This window comes from Vitis vinifera, chromosome 11 (assembly GCF_030704535.1).
Source record: "Vitis vinifera cultivar Pinot Noir 40024 chromosome 11, ASM3070453v1".
Taxonomy (NCBI): Eukaryota; Viridiplantae; Streptophyta; class Magnoliopsida; order Vitales; family Vitaceae; genus Vitis; species Vitis vinifera.
The window spans coordinates 3,942,842-3,961,531 of record NC_081815.1 but is presented as its reverse complement, the minus strand read 5'-3'; the positions used below and the strand labels follow the sequence as shown (position 1 = coordinate 3,961,531).

At 39.3% G+C, this 18,690-nt stretch overlaps 4 protein-coding genes across 5 annotated transcripts; 2 read left to right on the top strand and 2 right to left on the bottom strand.

Annotated features, from left to right (window-relative positions):
* Window positions 1-4,310: 4,310 nt before the first annotated feature.
* On the bottom strand, window positions 4,311-7,848 carry LOC100252650 (pentatricopeptide repeat-containing protein At1g31430). Its single transcript, XM_002281683.5, has one exon. The coding sequence runs from the start codon at window positions 7,785-7,787 to the stop codon at window positions 5,799-5,801; it is 1,989 nt and encodes a 662-aa protein (XP_002281719.2). The 5' UTR covers window positions 7,788-7,848; the 3' UTR covers window positions 4,311-5,798.
* Window positions 7,849-8,457: 609 nt separating this feature from the next.
* Window positions 8,458-11,383, top strand: LOC100243930 (GDP-fucose transporter 1). Of its 2 annotated transcripts, none has more exons than XM_002284941.5 (2): window positions 8,458-10,072; window positions 11,107-11,383. In XM_002284941.5, the coding sequence occupies exons 1-2, from the start codon at window positions 9,043-9,045 to the stop codon at window positions 11,130-11,132; spliced, it is 1,056 nt and encodes a 351-aa protein (XP_002284977.2). In that variant the 5' UTR covers window positions 8,458-9,042; the 3' UTR covers window positions 11,133-11,383. The 2 variants fall into 2 exon arrangements, with proteins under 2 accessions (XP_002284977.2, XP_019078673.1); XM_019223128.2 differs by having other exon boundaries at window positions 10,950-11,383.
* A 321-nt stretch (window positions 11,384-11,704) lies between these two features.
* On the bottom strand, window positions 11,705-14,206 carry LOC100257793 (pentatricopeptide repeat-containing protein At2g29760, chloroplastic). Its single transcript, XM_002281675.2, has one exon. The coding sequence runs from the start codon at window positions 13,981-13,983 to the stop codon at window positions 11,848-11,850; it is 2,136 nt and encodes a 711-aa protein (XP_002281711.1). The 5' UTR covers window positions 13,984-14,206; the 3' UTR covers window positions 11,705-11,847.
* Window positions 14,207-14,971: 765 nt separating this feature from the next.
* On the top strand, window positions 14,972-16,607 carry LOC100262914 (uncharacterized). The gene has a single exon (XM_002281663.5). It carries the CDS (start codon window positions 15,087-15,089, stop codon window positions 16,272-16,274), a length of 1,188 nt encoding a protein of 395 aa, XP_002281699.1. The 5' UTR covers window positions 14,972-15,086; the 3' UTR covers window positions 16,275-16,607.
* Window positions 16,608-18,690: the final 2,083 nt, after the last annotated feature.

Genomic DNA, 18,690 nt, shown 5'->3' with positions numbered 1-18,690 from the left:
TGTTGAAATCATTGTTCAAGATAATGTATTTTTTAAAATTAGTTTAAAACTATATTTTGAAAATACCATTTCTATATAAATCAAAAACCACAATTTCAAGACAAAATTTTCAAGTGTGTATTGAAACAATAGGTTTAAAATGTGGTTTTTACTAAAATGATATTTTCAAAAGGGTGTGTCAAACAAATTTTAAGAAAATTTAAATGATGAAGCATGAAAAAAAAATTGATCATTTTGAACCCAAACTCGTATAAACCCCACATAATATATGACTCATCATCCTTACCCTTATAACAGTACCATAAATTTCAGATAAGGAACAAGTAGTAGAATTCCATAATTCGGATAATAATTTCCCTTCTAGAAAGTAGAAGACCATCCCTTATTTTTCTATTGAAAGCCAGGTGTACGAAGGATGTCAAGGTTAGTTCAAACTAGGCGGCTCACAATTATGTGGGTAGGTAGGGATATGACTTGGGTTGGGTTGGAATTATTGGGTTGGCTCACAAGTGTATGGGTAAGGTTACAACTTGGACAAGATGGATGAGTTCATACTAAACTTGTCTTTCAATTTAATCCAATTTGGATAAATGAGTTAGAAGACTAATTCACACTAAATTTGTCCATCAATATATCCGATCGACACCAAATCCCACTCTAAGTCCAAGGGCAACAAGGGTTCTTATGGTTCCTATGTGTTATTTTGACGAAAATTGAGAGAGGTGGAATAATTTCATTTTCATACATTTCAGAAAATTACATTTGGTGTTAACTTTATATAAAAAAAAAATCCTAACTATAGAAAAGGTAACTAATTACTAGGCTATATCAAATCCCATAATTTATGGGATACTCTAATAAAATAGAAAACTAACTAAATTAACTTAATTCTAGGAATTATGGCTGTTATAAACAAACTCTCCTAAACTTGCATAATTACTATACACTGCAAAATGCAAGTCATTAATTTACAACCATAATTCACGTTTTCCCACATATTTAAAAAACAACAAAGACCTAAAATGGGGTTTCCAATAAATAAAATAATTATTTTCAAATAATAAAATATAAAGTATATTAATAAAATAGGTGTTAAATCCAAATATGTCTTAAAAGTGATAAAATATATCATAGTTATTAATTTAACATATATGATAACTCCAAATTTAATTTTCAGTATTCAAAGATACTTTAACTATTAAACAAAAATGATATATTTATTAATTAAATATTTAAGATCTGACTTTGATCATCTCATTTGAAAATCAATTGATATTCAAGGAGGATATGTCAAACCTTTTATGGTATTTGACATCATACCTTACAAACCATTCTAAAATTCATCATTTGGGTGATCCATCTTCAAACTTAAGAGCATTATTGTTGCACCTCAATAGAATATAATTAAAAAAAAAAGAAATCATAAAGTTTTTTCTTTATCATTTTAATATTTTAAATACAATAATGAATAATATAACTAAAAAATAATAATAAATCACAATCTTTGACTTTGAGTTTTGATGGATTGCTCACACTTTCAACCTGTATTATTCTTTAATATTTTAAATTAAAAAATTTCTAACCTAAATCTGAATCTAAGATATTCAATCTTCCTAACTCGGTCCTGATCATTTGGCCATGGATTGGACCCACCAAGTTGCAACCCTAACATGGGGGCTCCAATTGGACTCAGTCTACACATTTGCAGTGTCAATTTTGACTTCATCATAGAGGTGGGTTTCTGATCTAGCAAATTAAGAGGGATGGCATGCTACAATTGATGTTCTTTCCACCTTCAATTGCTAGGAAATATACTACCGGTGTTAGTATTGGTCCAGTAGGTGATTAGAGATGTAATGGAATATATAGAGCGTCGGTTCAATATTTATATTACTCCAATCTCGTGATGGTTTTTTTGTACATATCCTTAGTTCCCCTTTCTGAAATACTTTTCCATTGCCTTTACACTGCATCAGAATAAATATCAGAAGTAGCTTTCTATCAGCATATCAATGCACACACACACCCCACATGAAAAAGCTAGCTTGTCCACAAATTCCAACTGTTAGCCATGCAATTGTGTTCCAAGAGGTGCCAACTAGGCCTCCCATGGCACGTATTTTCGCGTGCCTACACACTTCTCGAGCACTATGACACACCTCTCCACGAGCCAACCTGCACCTTGGACCAAGCCTGCAGGTTCCGCCTTTATTTTCTTTCGTCTCTATCGCACTTGCACCAAACCCTACAACTTTTTCTCCCTATAAGTTCATCCTAGGAGCACTCAGTTTCTCAACAACCAAGCTCCTTTCTGAATATTTCCTCTCAATTGTCGCTTCTTCTTCAACTTTGATCCGCCCATTAACCGCTAGTGAAAATGTCCAGTATTTCAATGGCGATCGACTCACAGTCCATGATGCACGATGGTCATGTTCGTGGAGAGCACGATAAGCATGGGCATGTTTACTGTACAAATGACAATGGAGGCTGCTACTATGCCCTCACTGCACCCAGAGAAGGCGACGGAGACGACGACGACGGTGATGGCGGTTATGATTTCGCCCCAGCTGCGTGAAGGGAGAATCGGTAGCTGATTAAAACTCTAGCTCGGGAGTTTGTAATTTAGTCGATGGGCAGCTCTTCGTTGGTGGATGATATATATTCCAACAAGACTGCTGCTAATGAGGTGTAGTGTGATGATAAATTAAGTAATGATCAATATTAATATTATGATCATAGAATGCCTTTTGTACTAAACAAATATGCTTCTGGGTGGATGTGGTGACCTGAGCCTGATAAACATGAAAATTTGTGATGGGGATAGCTAATAATACTTTAATCATCATCATCATAATTGTAATAGTAAGATGCCATCATTGCATCCCCTGATGATGTATGCACTTTAATGATTGGGCTCCATTAATCCGAACAGCTTGAATGTATGATGATGGATGCAATACAATATGACTACACCGGCCCATGATAGAGGAAACTCTAGAAAATCAAATGGTTGTTGATTAATTAAAGAAAAAGTCTTCTTAAAACACTGATTAACAATGAATGATTTCGGAGTTTTGTTGTCTGTATGGTATCATCACAGTATTTATTCGTAGTACGAGGTTTTGGTCCGCATGAATAGTACGAAGATTGGATTAATTATGTTCATGCACATCACCTCTGAGTTAATTAAAGCAAGCATACATCATTCTTTCATTCCTTTTCCGGTCTTCTTTATTCTTGTAAATTTATAAGATTGAAAACAAGTTGAACTTTTTGGGTCATTGTTGATCATGCAATTATCTCATCTTGAGCATTATCTTCTTCAACTTCTTCTTAATTCTTTCCTCTTTCTTTTTGTTTCATCTTCATTTCTAACCTATACGATCACTGAATAAATTTGCAAGTTGTATAGCTCTATGACAAGTAAGGTTGTCTTAGATCTAAGTAAGGATTTCCGATTAATATTGGGCTATAGCTAGAATTAGAAAAAGTTTCTCCACAATTGAATATAAATTAAGTCATGTTACTAGTCCCCATTTTCAGTCAGTTGCAATTTTACCCATCACGATCAGCAACATGTATTAGGTAAACCGAGAAATATAATGGTAGGTCCTACTCTTATTTTCTTGGGTTTTCACAATATATACTAATACAAATGTATGTATTCTACTGTTATATTTCTTCAAATTTTTGGTCAGTACTTAGGTGTAATTAACAGGGCTAACTAAGCCAATTACAGTAGTTAGTTTCAGAAGCCAGCTTTTAAGCCAGACTTAACACCAAGTTGACCTTTCGCCAAGCGTCTCCTGCTGGTTGCCTCATGAGCAACCCCAGAAGTCCAGATACCACATTGAAGGAAAAAAACGAAAGTGACCATAACTTGGAAAGTTGGGCTCCACAAGGGCGCCCTTTGTTGGAACCACTTATGCCCTGTCATATCATCACTCACATGAATGAGTACTATTTAGAGATTCCTGGGCTGAAATTTAGCGGAATGGTCTATGGCCTATGGAGAAGTAGAACCCACTTCAAAAGGCATTCACTAGCTTTCCAGATTTAGCTGTCTCTCCACCTGGCAAAAAGCCTCTCATTTTCCATTGACCCAAGGTGGTGTTGTCACTTGCGGTTTTTCCTACATGTCTGCTGACTTATCATTTGGTATCCTAGGTGGCGGAATCATGTGGCACCACGTTTCAGTGGCATTGGGCCATGCACAACCTTCATGCATCACTCCACAGATCCCCACGTGTATACCTTACGCCAGCGCCTTCTCTACCTTCTATATAATCACCGTCTTCGAATTCCTTTCTAATTCAACCCAAATACCCCAACCTCCACAAAGTCCTAGCCCTGTCAAAGGAAACCCACCTCCAATTCTGCTCTTCTTCTTTCTTTGTTCCAGAACTCCATATAGAAAATGTTTCCCATTTCCAAAAAGGTCATTGGCTCATGGTGGAAGACGCATACAGATGGAGATGATGATGGCGATGATGGATACGATTACGCCCCAGCTGCGCGTACAGAAGGAGATGGAGATGATGACGATGGGGATTATGACTACGCCCCGGCCGCATCCATGGAAAGTGTTGATAAGATGATGGTGGTTATGACTTCAAAGGCTTCTCCAAATTAAACCCTAGGAATGGTGTGCTTTTACCCCAAATTTTGTAGGTGACCATCACAGGATCCAACGCCATGTATTATTGAGCCTGGATGCTGATGCATGGAAATCACATTATAATGGTGGGTCTAGTTTTCTAGAGTCATTTTAGAAGATATGTTACATTGGTAACGAGATAAGGTTGCAATCCTTATGTGACCAGTGACATAATGCTTAGAGCTTTGTTTTTTCAATTCGGTAGTGGAGTAAATAAACAATAGCTTTACTGCTTATATTTTAGAATAATGTTGTTATCATATTAATAGTTCTCGTAGTGTATGTTTTCTTGGAGGAGAATGTTTGCCTGCTGGTAGTATTCCTTTTATGAGTAAAGTATGAGGTATAGCCAAGGAGCAGTTTGACGATTAGTATATGTTATAATGCCTAATGGGACCCAAAAAATCCCACTTAAGGGCATTCAGTGATTTTTTATATATGTTACCAAGATATGATCATAAATACAAAATGCAAAGGCCGAGTGCCTTAAAGAGTGTTTTAGCCACAGCTCAAATGCCTTGAGTAATTCTACCCTTCCTCATTCTTGGACCTCACATCAAATGCAGACAGCCAGGAGTATCAGCCACCCCTCGTCTTTGGTAATTCTACCCTGGTTAATATTGTGACTCTTCCATGCTGCGTCTCAGGGTCCTCTTCAATATATACCTCCAGCCTGCTAGCTTCATTCATGGTTTTATCTGCAGATGATCATAACCTTATCTTTTTATGCACAAACAATTCCTTGAAGCTTCAGCATTGGAATCAAAATATTTTGTTCCATTTCTGTGAGCCACTTCTACAGATTGTGTGGGTTGGTCACAAAGTAGCGCCCAAACCTTTGGAATGTTCCAAAAATCAGGCTGAGGCGTTGGAACTAGCTGAAGAATGTCTTACTCTTCTCAAAATCTTCAACATCTTCAAACAAGCACCCTAAACGCCACAAAATCAAGCAAAAATCCTTTTACGGCCTCTCCTCGTTGCAAGAAAATTTTCTTAGATAGCTGGATCCACTGCTGAGAAACTCTTTGTTTTCTACCTACTTATTCAATAGCAAAAGCAATGTGTGATGTCGAGAAAAATTGCAGATCTTCCACATCTTCCGATTTGAGCTGGAAAAATTCGCAAAAAAAAGCTCCATTCATCACAAAAGTACAGGAACTGGGATTTCTCCCTCCATTTCATTTTCATCTAAACCCAACAACGGCTTAGCTATACTATCCAGCATAGAATAAATCTCCCTCATTTCTGGGTGAGATGCATCTCCAACCAGAAATTCATGGACAATGCCATTAACCTCAACTGAACTACACCCAGGTACCTTCTTTACGCCCAAATCTTTCATCTTTCTTCTCACTTTCGTTACATCTTCCCACCTGTCTGCAGAAGCATAGATATTGGCAAGAAGCGTATGAACACTGGAATCACCTGATTCAATACCCACAAGCCGTTTAGCCACTCTTTCACCCATCTCAACGTTGCCGTGGGTTCTGCAAGCGCTAAGCAAAGCACCATAAAGTGGAACTATAACCTCATTGTTTACATTTGGACTCTTCTCTATCAACTCCTCTGCTTCATCTAACTGCCCAGCACGACCAAGGAGGTCAATCAGACACCCATAGTGTTCTAACTTAGGCTCAATTTGATAAACTGCGGTCATGGATCTAAAATGTTTCCGACCTTCCTCCACCAATCCTCCATGACTACAAGCACTTAAAACACCAATGAAGGTGATATCATCAGGTTTAACACCAGTTTGTACCATTTCTGCGAATAACTCAAGTGCTTTGCTTGTCTTGCCATTCATAGCCAGCCCACAAATGATTGAGGTCCATGAAGCTGTATCCTTTTCTTTTAAACCATTGAAAATCTCCAGTGATTTCTCTATGAACCCACATTTTGCATACATTTCAATGAGAGCTGTACCAACAACTGCATCTATCATAATTTTATTTTCATCTATGTATCCATGGATCCATTTCCCTTGCTCCAGAGTTCCCAACTGAGCACAACCAGTGAGAAGAGCAACCAATGTGAACCGATCAGGACTGACCCTTTTGATTTGCATCTCTCGAAAGAGGGCTACTGCATCATCAAAACGGTTAAACTGCACATACCCATTAATCATAGCCGTCCAAAGAACAACATCTCTGACTGGACTTCTCTCGAAGAGTTCTCTGGCTTCATCAAGCTGACCACAATTTACATATCCAGACACCATACTAGTCCAACAAATCACAGTTTTGATTGGCATGTCATTGAAAATTTCTCGGGCAATACTCAAATGCCCACACTTACAGTACATGTCTACCAATGCATTCCCTATTTTAATAGTGAATCCAAGTTGCTCTCTAACATAACGATGAATTTCCTTCCCAAGTTCCAACATTTTCAACGCTATACAAGCTGAAAGAGTGCTCACAACAGTAGCTTCATTAGGCCTCAAACTACTCTGCTGTTGCATACGCCGAAAAACATCAACCGCATCCTCATATCTCCTACACTTCACATACCCAGAAATCAAAACATTCCAAGAAACCACATCTCTCTGAGGCATTTCCTCAAACACCTGCCTCAAATTCTGAACCCTACCCACTTCAGCATACATGTCCATGAGTGAGTTACAAACGTAAGTATCAAACTCAAGTCCACTCTTCACCACAAACCCATAAACCTTTTCACCCTCCCGAACCTCCCCTAAACATCCAATAGCCTTAAAAACAAACGGGTACGTAAAATTATCAGGAGACAACCCCTCCTCTCTCAATTGTCTAAAGAGCAAAACAGCTTTCCTGAAACTACCATTCTTCGTAAATGCTTTGATCACGAGATTGTATATGAACAAACCTGGGATATCAATGTAATTGAAGATTCTCTCCGCGTAGTGCAAATTTCCAATCGATGGGTCTGTGCAGCAGACCATGAACTTGTTGAGGGTGTCGCCGCTTTGGTGGAATCCAGTTCGGAGGATCTGGGTTTGGATTTGTTTGAGGTGTTGCATGGATTTGCAGTTCTTGAGAAGGAATATGCATGATTTCTTGGTGAAGTGTGAGGAGGTAGATAAGTGGAGTGGCTTTGAGAGGAAATGGAGGGAAGTGAACTTGAATAACTGAAATTTAGTTTGGGAGAGCATGTGGGTAGACAAATCCTCAAGGCTTTTGACCCCTCTCAGTCATCGATTATGATATATATGTCAAATTTATATTAAGTTATGAAAAAAAATTAGAAAAGTAAATAATTTAAAGTCTAAAATTAAAATTATTTTTAACAAAAAAAAAAAAAAAAACAAACACCCGTGATTCCAATTTCCAACAACGTGAGGGACTTGCTCTCTACACGTATTCTAGAGGATGGGTACGTGTCATTTTCACTTCAAAAAAGAGCTTTGGGAAATGATTTAAGTATATAGAATTCAAATTATTTTTAAATTACTCAAGTTGACTTTGACTTTTAAAAATAAAGAATAAAATTCTAATTTTAATATTTATTTAGAATTTTGATTAAATTTTAAATTTAATTTAATTTATACTTAATTCTAATTAATAGAATTTTTATGGAATCCTAAATTCCTAATATCATGAAATATAAGGACATATATGGATTATTTTAATAAAAGATATTAGCTTATCATGAAGGGGTGGTCAAAGTATTATTATATTATACAGGAATTTTGAATTTTCCGCTGCTATTCAGGACTTGGTCGCCTTCTAGACCAAATGATCAGAACCGTCCATCACCCCAACTGCTATCGAAGCAGTGTCCCAACAAAACTCTTCCGTCGAATTACTGGACCCACTTGAATTATTTGCGTGTCAGGGTCCCTGTGTCCCCATGAAACGACGTCGTTCTGAACCACCCATCTTCAAACCGACAACCTTGTGGACTTTTGGCCACGCAGATCTCGCTGGGAAAATCGTCTTCCTCACGCTTCAAATCCACAGCGTCCATTCCAAAATGCATATCGTCTCTGACTCTCATAATCCAAGCCCATTTCACCTGTGAAGCTGTTTTCATCTCTCACTCTGCCAGAGGTCTCTTCCAATCCCAATCTCTTTGTACTTTCTTTAAGATCCCAAACTTCTCTGCATCCCATTGATCGGTCTATCCATTTCTTCTAGGGTTTTGAATCCGTCGCTATAATTTCTATTGTATCAGTAATTTGTTTCCATTTCTGCTAAATCTAGCCAAATTAAGTGGATCAACAGAATCTTGAGGACCCACGTTTTAGTTTTTGCAATGACTGGTTTTGATGCTTCGTTTCCTTTCTATTTCGCTGCATTTGTCAATGCTCTCCATATGGTTCTTTGAATTGGTGAGTGTCCACTCAATTTAGCATTGAATTTGAAAAAAAAAAAAACAAAACAGAAAAAAAAAAAACCTAGAAAACGATGTCTTCGACTAGATTTGATTCGTCGAAGCAGTACTATGCCACGAGCAGTCTCGTAGTGGGTTACGCGCTGTGTTCAAGCTTGCTTGCTGTGATAAACAAGATTGCCATTACTCAATTCAACTATCCTGGCCTTCTGACTGCATTACAGTATCTGACTTCAGCGTTAGGTGTTTGGGTTTTGGGAAAATTGGGGTTTTTGCATCATGATCCGTTCACATTGGAGATCGCAAAGAAATTCTTACCGGCTGCAATTGTTTTCTACCTTGCGATCTTTACGAACACAAATTTGCTTCGCCATGCCAATGTTGATACTTTTATTGTATTTCGGTCTTTGACGCCCCTTCTGGTTGCTATAGCAGATACGACATTTAGGAAACAGCCATGTCCGTCAAAGTTAACTTTCATGTCGCTATTGATCATTTTGGGTGGTGCTGTTGGGTATGTAGCCACGGATTCAGGTTTTACTTTAACCGCGTATTCATGGGCATTTGCATATTTGGTGACAATTACATCGGAGATGGTCTATATCAAGCATATGGTCACAAATCTTGGTTTGAACACTTGGGGTTTTGTGTTTTACAACAATTTGCTGTCTTTGATGATGGCACCGGTGTTCTGGGTTCTTACGGGAGAGTATGCTGATGTGTTTGCTGCTATGAGATCGGCTTCTGGGAACTGGATGGATTCCAGTGCACTTTTTGCAGTTTCATTGTCTTGTGTGTTTGGATTGCTTATAAGCTTCTTCGGGTTTGCAGCTAGGAAGGCAATCTCTGCCACAGCATTTACAGTGACTGGTGTGGTTAATAAGTTTCTTACAGTTGCTATCAATGTGTTGATTTGGGATAAGCATGCTAGTCCATTTGGGTTGGTTTGCCTCCTCCTCACAATTGTGGGGGGTGTTCTTTATCAGCAGTCAGTTACTGGAGCTGGCAGTGCTCCTTCACAGCGTGATCCCGCTGTGTCTAAACAAACTGACGGTGAGAATGATGGTGATTTTGATGATGAGAATCAAGCAAAAGGAATATCGGGTAAACTTGCTGCAGTATGAAATTTATTTCGTATCTATATTGTCATTAATGAAGAGGCAAGTTTATTTGTATGAAGTTTTATTTCTAGCATTAGCAATTTTAGAAAATTTCATCCCTGTATTAGATCTTCCTCAGATATTGTCTTTTGGAGAGTATTGATTCTATGAGTTGGTTTGGTTGGGCTTTGGTTCTTTTTTACCTATTCACTGGTGTTGTTTCACATTGCTTTAAAGTAGTAGTTGTGGTTGTTCTTTTCAGTTTGTATGCTTGGCTACAGCTTCACTAAAATTGAGGAATATGATCACAGGTGGCCAGAATCTAGGATTAAGACTATGGGACAGTATTTGATAGTGTAATGTGCTTAATAAATTCTGAATTCCAATACTGATAATAAAATATATCTATTCATGTTGTTTTCTTTCCTTGGATGAATCTATACATAGTTGAGTTCTGAAATTGAGTGTATCTCCTGCTTCATTAGTGGCGCAATGTGCTTTGACAATTTTTCCTCATTATGATTTGATAAACTACTTGTTAGGACACCATAGAATCCTTAACTTCTATTCTCTTCATGTCATTAGTGCCTTAGTTGAAATGATAGCACCCATATACTCAGAATGCTATCTCTGTTTAGCAACTTATCTTTGCAGATTTCTTGATATCTGTCATAAATTATTTCCATCCAATGTAAAATATAACTCCATGTATATGATTTTGCTTTCCACCCAAATACATTTCCCCTGCTTTATTGTCATTCTTAAATCTTTATGATTTTTGTCTACTAGTTCCCTTCATGATCACAATGTACTTAAACCAAGTCTTATTAAATTATGTATAGGTAGCATTTATCTGTCGTGAAACTATCATTTTGTTGCAGTGACACCATAATGTGGATGGATTCACATGGCCCCATGCAGAAAGGATTTGATTTTCATTTGATGTTGGATGACCCTTTTAACTATTATGGAAGGCTTCAATTTATCAAGCATATTCTGTTTTAACTTTCTTTGAATCCATGCCTCTCAAAATGTCAGGTACATCAAAGTGTGCAAAGTTTTAACTGCAGCAACTCTTGATGCTGGCTGAGTTTTTGGACTCATTTGCTTAGTCTGTGAGGATGGAAGAGAAAACAGCAAAATTTTCAATTAGACAATGCTGTGTGCTGAGTCAATCTCTTTTTTTTTTTTTTTTTTTTTTTTTTTTTATTTTTATTTTTATGGCCAGATGTAAAATGAAGTAGAAATTTCGAACAAAAAAGTATGGCATTTATGAACGGGCTGTCTAGTGAATTCCTCTGCTTTCTGAGATTAAGCCTGGTGTGGTGGTGGGCCAAAATGGGCAGTATAGTTTGCTGCTTGATGGCTAATTTCAGGACAATAATATGAAGCCTTGTGGTGGGAGTCCTTATTCTTGGAAACCCAAAACTTCAGCGGCTGCTTTTGCAAGGAACTTTTAGACGAGGCTCGGTAGAGGGCTGAAGTAGATAAAGGAATTGAAGATGAGGCCAATCATACAAATGAAATGGCTAACATTCTAAACAGCCTCCATAATACATCTGCAAAATCAGCACCTTGGATCTTGTCTTTTGCTCCTTGGTCAGTTTTTCCCAATATTTTTAAGACATTGGTGGAGTTATATAGAAAGCGAATTTGAATCAAGTAAAGAAACTTGAATCAGGATAATTCGATACGCATGCACAAATATTCTGAAAGCTCGCATTACAATATGGGCAAAAACTCAAAAAACTTTTCACTGTACAGGGTGTGGTGCTTACATCACCAGAAGTCCCTGCATGAACAAGATCCCTTCGTGAAATGATGAAACCGGTTCCTATCTCGTACAATAATCTCCCTATTGTACACTTCGGAGATGAACTTCATTGCAGAGTGGCAATCACTACACACACGAAGGTTTTTCACAACTCGGATTGGTGTTCCAGGTGTTGTACTTAAGAGCCCGAATGCAATTGCTAGCTTCTCACTATGGAGGCTAAGCTCATTCTCCTTTTCCTTTTCATCCATGTCAAACAACACTTCTGATTTATCAGGAACATAACCAGCTGACTTTAACCTGCGCATCATATCATCCAAGGTTTCATAAATTTCTGAGGATTGTGGATGCGAGACATCACCCTTGACGAACTCATGCACAACACCACCAACCTCTATCGCACTGCATCCTGGGGGCTTCTTAATGTTTCTTTCTACCATGAGTTCCCTCATTTTTTTAGCTGCTTCCCAGTTCTTCATTGAGCTGTATATGTTTGATAAAAGCACATAGGTTCCTCCATTTTTTGGGTCTAGCTCTATAAGTTGTTGGGCTGCTCTTTCTGCCACCACGAGATTGCCATGAATTCTGCAGGCGCTAAGAAGGCCTACCAAAACAAAATAATCTGGCGCCATTGGCATGTTCTGTATCAAATCCTCTGCTTCAGCTATTCGACCAGCCCGCCCTAGCATGTCAACCATACAACCATAATGCTCAATGCTAGGCTGAATGCCATATTTATTAGGCATGGAATTAAAATATGCAATTCCTTCATTCACCAATCCTGCATGACTGCAAGCAGCCAAAACCCCAACGAAGGTGATTGCATCTGGTTTCACCTCACTCATCTGCATCTCATGGAAAAGTTCCAAAGCTTTCAACCCTTGTCCGCACATCGCAAGACCAACAATCAAGGCTGTCCAAGTCATAACATCTTTTTCAGGCATCTCTTGGAAGACTCTCATTGCACTTTCTATACTTCCACATTTTGCATACATGTCCACAAGTGCCGTTCCCAAGGCAACATCCACCTCAATTTTCTCCTTCTCAATATAAACATGCAACCACTTGCCAAGCTCAAGAGCACCCAGATGAGTGCAAGCGATCAATAAGCTTGCCATAGTCACCTTATCCCCTTTAACACCGCTGAGTTGCATCTCATTGAAGAGTGACAAAGCCTCCTCATAATCACTATCCTCAACATGTCCATTAATCATGATGTTCCAACAAAACAAGTTCTTTTCAGGCATCTTATTGAATAAATCCCGGGCAAGTGGGTAGCAGCCGCACTTGCAATAAACATCCATGAGAGCAGAGGTTAGGACCGTGTGGAACCCGATTCCAGTCTCATCAATATACTTGTGCACCTGCTTGGCCGTTTCCAAATCTCTTGATCTCGCACATGCTGTTAACACATTCACCAAAGTAATCTCATTCGGCTTCACACTCGCAATTTCCATTCTCCTGAACAGCTTGATGGCTTCATGGGGCAGATCCCATTGCGCATAAGCCCCAATCATGGTTGCCCAAGAAACCACACTTTTGTTAACCATTTTATCAAACACTTTTCGGGCTGAAACCAAACATCCACAATTCGAGTACATGTTCATCAATGTGTTTTGAATATAAGCGTCAGACGCGAACCCCAATTTTGTAGAGTGACAATGCAGCTGTTTTCCTTCACACAAAACCCCACATGATTTAAACAAAGAAGGGAATGTGAACCTGTCGGGGTCCAACCCCTGGAGCATCATTAGTTGATAGAAAAGAATAGCTTGGCGGGGCAAATTCTTGTTGGTGTAACCCCGGATTATGGAGTTACAGGTGAAGGTGGTGGGATTGGGGATTTGGTTGAAGACGAGACGGGCGTAAGGGAGGCTTCCAGAGTCGTGGAGGGCACAAAAGGCGACGATTTTACTGGCAGAGAAGGGGTCAACGAAGAGGCAAGTCCTGAGCATTTGGGCATGGATTTGCTTGAGCTGGGACATGGTGGTGCATTTTTCCAGTGATAGCAGACATGGGTGTAGTTGAATTTGGCTGTTAATATTGTTGTTGTTAGCGGTGGTTGCAGCGTTCCTCAAAGGAAGAGGATATTCCGTGGGTAAGGGTGGTCTAGGGTGGTGGAGGGATAAAGGAGTAGCCATCTCCGCCTTGTTCCTGGTTTTCCCCTCACAATAGCTTTTAAATGTCAACAGTTTGCTTTGCTTCGATCAAATTCTTTGAAATTTTAGGACGAATGAATGGATATGGAACAAAGAATGAATGCACTAAAATTTAAATCTAGAAATTTCTCAGGGGGTCGAGCCTCTTCATTTTTTGGCGACGCAGAGTGCCGGTGACTAAATATCTTATCATTATACTGTGAGTCTCAGCTTTCTGAAACTTTTAACTTGAAAATTTCTTCATATGGAAATAAGAAAATATTATTTTTTTAAAAAATATTTGCAATAAAAATTATTTTTTAACTTAAGAAATTATTTTATATTTAATAAAAACCATGGTATTAATGATCTCATTTTAGAAAAGAAGAAAGGATGACAAAAGATTAGCGAGAAAATGATTCTTAGGTGCCTTCATATTTTTATTTTTGTGAGTGAAGGTGGTTGAGGTGAAAGGAGGCGTCTCTTATTCAAAGCAAAATAATTGATCAACACCTCATCTTATCATAACATCAATAATAAGAGAGCTTAGTTTAACAGCGATTTTCATTTTGCTCTACCCCTGACCGACTCTGAAATGACAGAATTGAAAATACATCAAACCACTACATTACGTAGCCAATGCCATGACCCAGCCCTCCCGGAATCATCATCAGCTTGACCTAGTCGCGTAGTCGCGCATGCCCCTTGCCCTCACCACACAACTAACATAATGTTAACTTTTATATACAACTTCTCGCCTGCTTTAACTTAATTATTTGTAACGCTGTCTGTGTATTCATCCATTTCTGATATTTCTGCATTTTATATGCACTAGGAATCAATCAAATATGTCAACCCTCCATCGAAATCCACTCACATACCTTCTCCGTTGTCCATTTCTCCCGACCATGACGACCCATCCACATTGGATGCTTCGTCGGAACATTTATTTTCTGAGTACATGTATTTGTCTTGTCTATCATTGTTTTTAAAAAAACTGTAATCACAATCCATTATTTATCCAAATACTTCACAAACCGCCAACTGAACTGCAACTATATAAGTGGGACAAACTTGATTGTTCTACAATCCAACTCTGCTGTGACATGGACAATCACCGGCCCACTGTCGGCTTCTCCTGCCTTCCATCAGAGCTTCTTCAGAGCATTTTCCTCCGCCTCGCTCTGCCGGATATCGTCCGTCTTAGATCAATCAACAAGTCCATTGCCTCCATTGTATCTGACAAAGACTTTGTTCGTGACTGCAACACTCAGTTCTTATCCGCCAATTGGCTTTTCATTTACAGCAAGGGATGGCGTCGTGACTCGGTTCTTCACGGCTTCACCGATCAGTCTGATCACTGGTTCAAGATTCCGATTGCCGGATTATTGATGCCGGTGATTCATGCAACTGAAGATCTCTATTTTCTGGCTGCATCGGGGAATTTTTTCTTGTTTGTGTCCAACACTCGCAAGGAACTCCTTTCGGTAAACCTTATGAAAAGGACCGTTAAGAAAATCCCTCCAAGCCCATTGGGCCCACGTGGTACTTCTTCGTGGCGGCGGTCCGGCATGAAATTAGTGGCTGGGCCGCCTGGTTCGGACTCTTTCCGGTTTTTATTTGCTGAGTTGGTGGAGAACCGTCCGATCATGTTCGAATACAACTCGGATGATGACAAGTGGCAAAGCATGGAAGCAGAAGAAAACCATGGGGATTTGCCGCGTGTCTTTGAAGGAGCGGGTCCCTTGATTTTCTTAAGCGTGGTTAATGGAACGAATGAAAGCGTGGTGCTAGCCATCGGATCCCAAGGCAACAACACACCAGTGGTTCTAAGGCCAAGGTTTAGTGGAGGAGCAATTGAGCAGCGGCAAGTGGCCGTTGGATTTAGTTGGGGGAATGGGATCAATCGGTTACAAGTGTACGGTGATGGATACATGATGATTGTCAGATCAGATGACGTGGATGATGGTAATACAAAGGAGAGGGTGTTGAAGGAGATAGAAATGTGGGGGTTGAGCCCGAATGGAAGACGGTGGGAGCGTATTTCAAAGCTCCCAGGGGCTACAATGGAGCAAATAAAGAGAGCGTATGGAGTGATAATGGGGTGTGTAGAGGAAAGGAACGGGACAATCAGGGCCCTACTGATGTCTAATTACCGAGGCTTATGGCACATAATTTGGCTATCTTATGATATAGGAAGGGATGATTGGACGTTGCTCCCCCTCCCTGATTTCGATATGAAGGGTTTGAACATGGCCGGAATCACCTTCTCCTCTGGGCTCACCTTGGTCTGACTCTGATTAATTGGCATCTCTACAACTTGACTCTGAATGTTTCATTCTCCCTTAAAAGTGTGGGCTGAAAAGGTCGTATGGGTTTGACTTTAGCCCAACACATTAGGAATATGGGCTTACACAGGGGACATGAGGGTGGTTTTATTCCACAATGCATAGGCCCATAACTAAGGGAGGAAAACGTGAGGAAGGTGCCTTGTTCAAATTCATAAAACGTGGACGCTTCTAACTCAAGTGTTATAAAAGGTGATATGGTATTTCACTGAATTTTGTTTATTATGGTAAGAGTAATAATATTTTCTGTCATCTCGATTTGTATTTTGTGATGATTAAGAATCCATCTAATGAGTGATGTTATCTGTCCTACTTAATGATGAGAGATTAGCTGTGGCCTCCGAGTATGATCTCGACGGCCCAATACTTGAGAGACAAGCAAGGCAGGGTGGTAGCTCCATTACAGGAGGACATTAGCTGTGCTTTTGAATACATTTATCTTATTAAGGCTAGAGATGAACAAACAAAATAAAAAAAAGGTGATAAGAAGATACGCAAAGCCCAAAAAAAGCACGTAAAACCCGAAACGTCGCAGACCTTTGAACCAATGTCCTGTAAGGTCTTTCACGGATCCTCGTCTGGAGATATTATAAGCATGAAATCTCCACATATTTAGTAAATAGTATCTTGTAAAACTAAACTGACAGAGACAAGGCCTATCTCGCTCTTTTCTCACAGGTGCAATAACGTGATGGTGTCAGCTAAAAGAACGGAATGGACACACAATAGAGGTGTCTGTCCCAAACACAACATGTTCTCTTAGGGAATGCTGGTCCCAACTCCCTCCACTCCCCCCACAAATTTATATTAGGCATTTGATTCCCACATCGCCCCCCTAGGGTCCTCTCCATAGGAACACATATCTCACCGTTCACCATTGAATTCGAGCTTTTTGGGCTCTGTGATGGTCCCATATCCTGTATCATCATCCCACTGGACCACCTTCCACACCGTCCGTTTTAGGAAACACATCGATCTATTTTTCTTCCATCCTGGTAAAATTTTCCCCCTCCTGGCCTTTCATTCTCATCTTCAATTTCTCCATGGTCCCTCCCTCACTCCCATCCCATTCTCCATAAATTACCTTTGCCACTCCACTGGCCCCTACCTCTACCTCAATAATTGCCCTTACTTTTAACTTCTTTGGCTTCCTCAATCATGGGATGAGCCTTGATTACATAAATCATCTATCTCATTCCACTCTTAATCTTCATTCATTGTACCTTTCTTATGCTAATGCCCCAAATAACAGACGTAGTCTTATTTTAACAGAAAATGCAGGCCTGTGATCGAGCTTTAATTCCTTAGAATGCAGGCACTGTCATGATAGGTGCACTTGAATTAATGAGCTCACCCACTGACAAAGAAACCTCATATTTATATACCGAGATGGGGAGACAATAGTGAATAAGACCATTAGATTTGTGTCTGAAAATTGACTCATTGGACTATTAAATGGATGCGTTCTGAGTCTTCCTTGCATTGCCCTTGAGTCTTGGGTATATGGGAAGTGGTGAGAGACATGGTGCCCCATTAATTTAATCAACCCAACTTGCAAATATCATCATAAAAAAAGAAAACCCTTCACTGTCTCAATGATGCTAAACACATATACTTTAATCTAAGGTTGCTTCATCTGATGTCGAACCCCAATATTCAATTCACAAACACGTGTTGCTGTAACCGACCGACACATGTCTCTGTGCCGAATATTCGCCCTTTCCATGGAACCACTCCCCATCAAGGAACTTACAAGTCACAATGTGCATTCAGTTTGCGCTGGTTAGGTTTCATAAATCGTACGGCATCTGCATCACCAAGTTGGCGATGGAGATGAATCCCTCCGAGTGGGCCCTCCAAATCAATGGGTCTTTTTCTCACAGATCACAACCCCTCCGTCAAGATCGGATGGCCTTCAATGCCCATTTCCCGAATTTTGTTTATGGATGGGATATCCAAACGAGCCCTTGGCGAACAAGTAAGATAGGCACTACTGTGAAAGAGAAAATAACAAGTTGATTTATTAAACAAATCAATTCATTTCAATCATTTTTAATCTTAAATCAATTTGAGTCATTCAATGTTGTTAAACGTCGTTTTCGGTTTAAGATTTAAAATCCATTTACATTCATGCCCCATTTTCATATTTGGTATAACCCCCTTTCACTTTTCCTATTTTCAGTTAGCTCTCCAACTTACGAAAATCCTCCTCATTTGATTTGAAAGAGTAAAAATAAAAATAACTAATCTTGGGTAAATTCACCAGAATTAGATGGAAGAGATCAATTGGTTGGTAAGGAGTAGTTGAGATCATAAGATGTAAGGTGTGGCATTCCATGAATTCAATTAAACACCCTACATG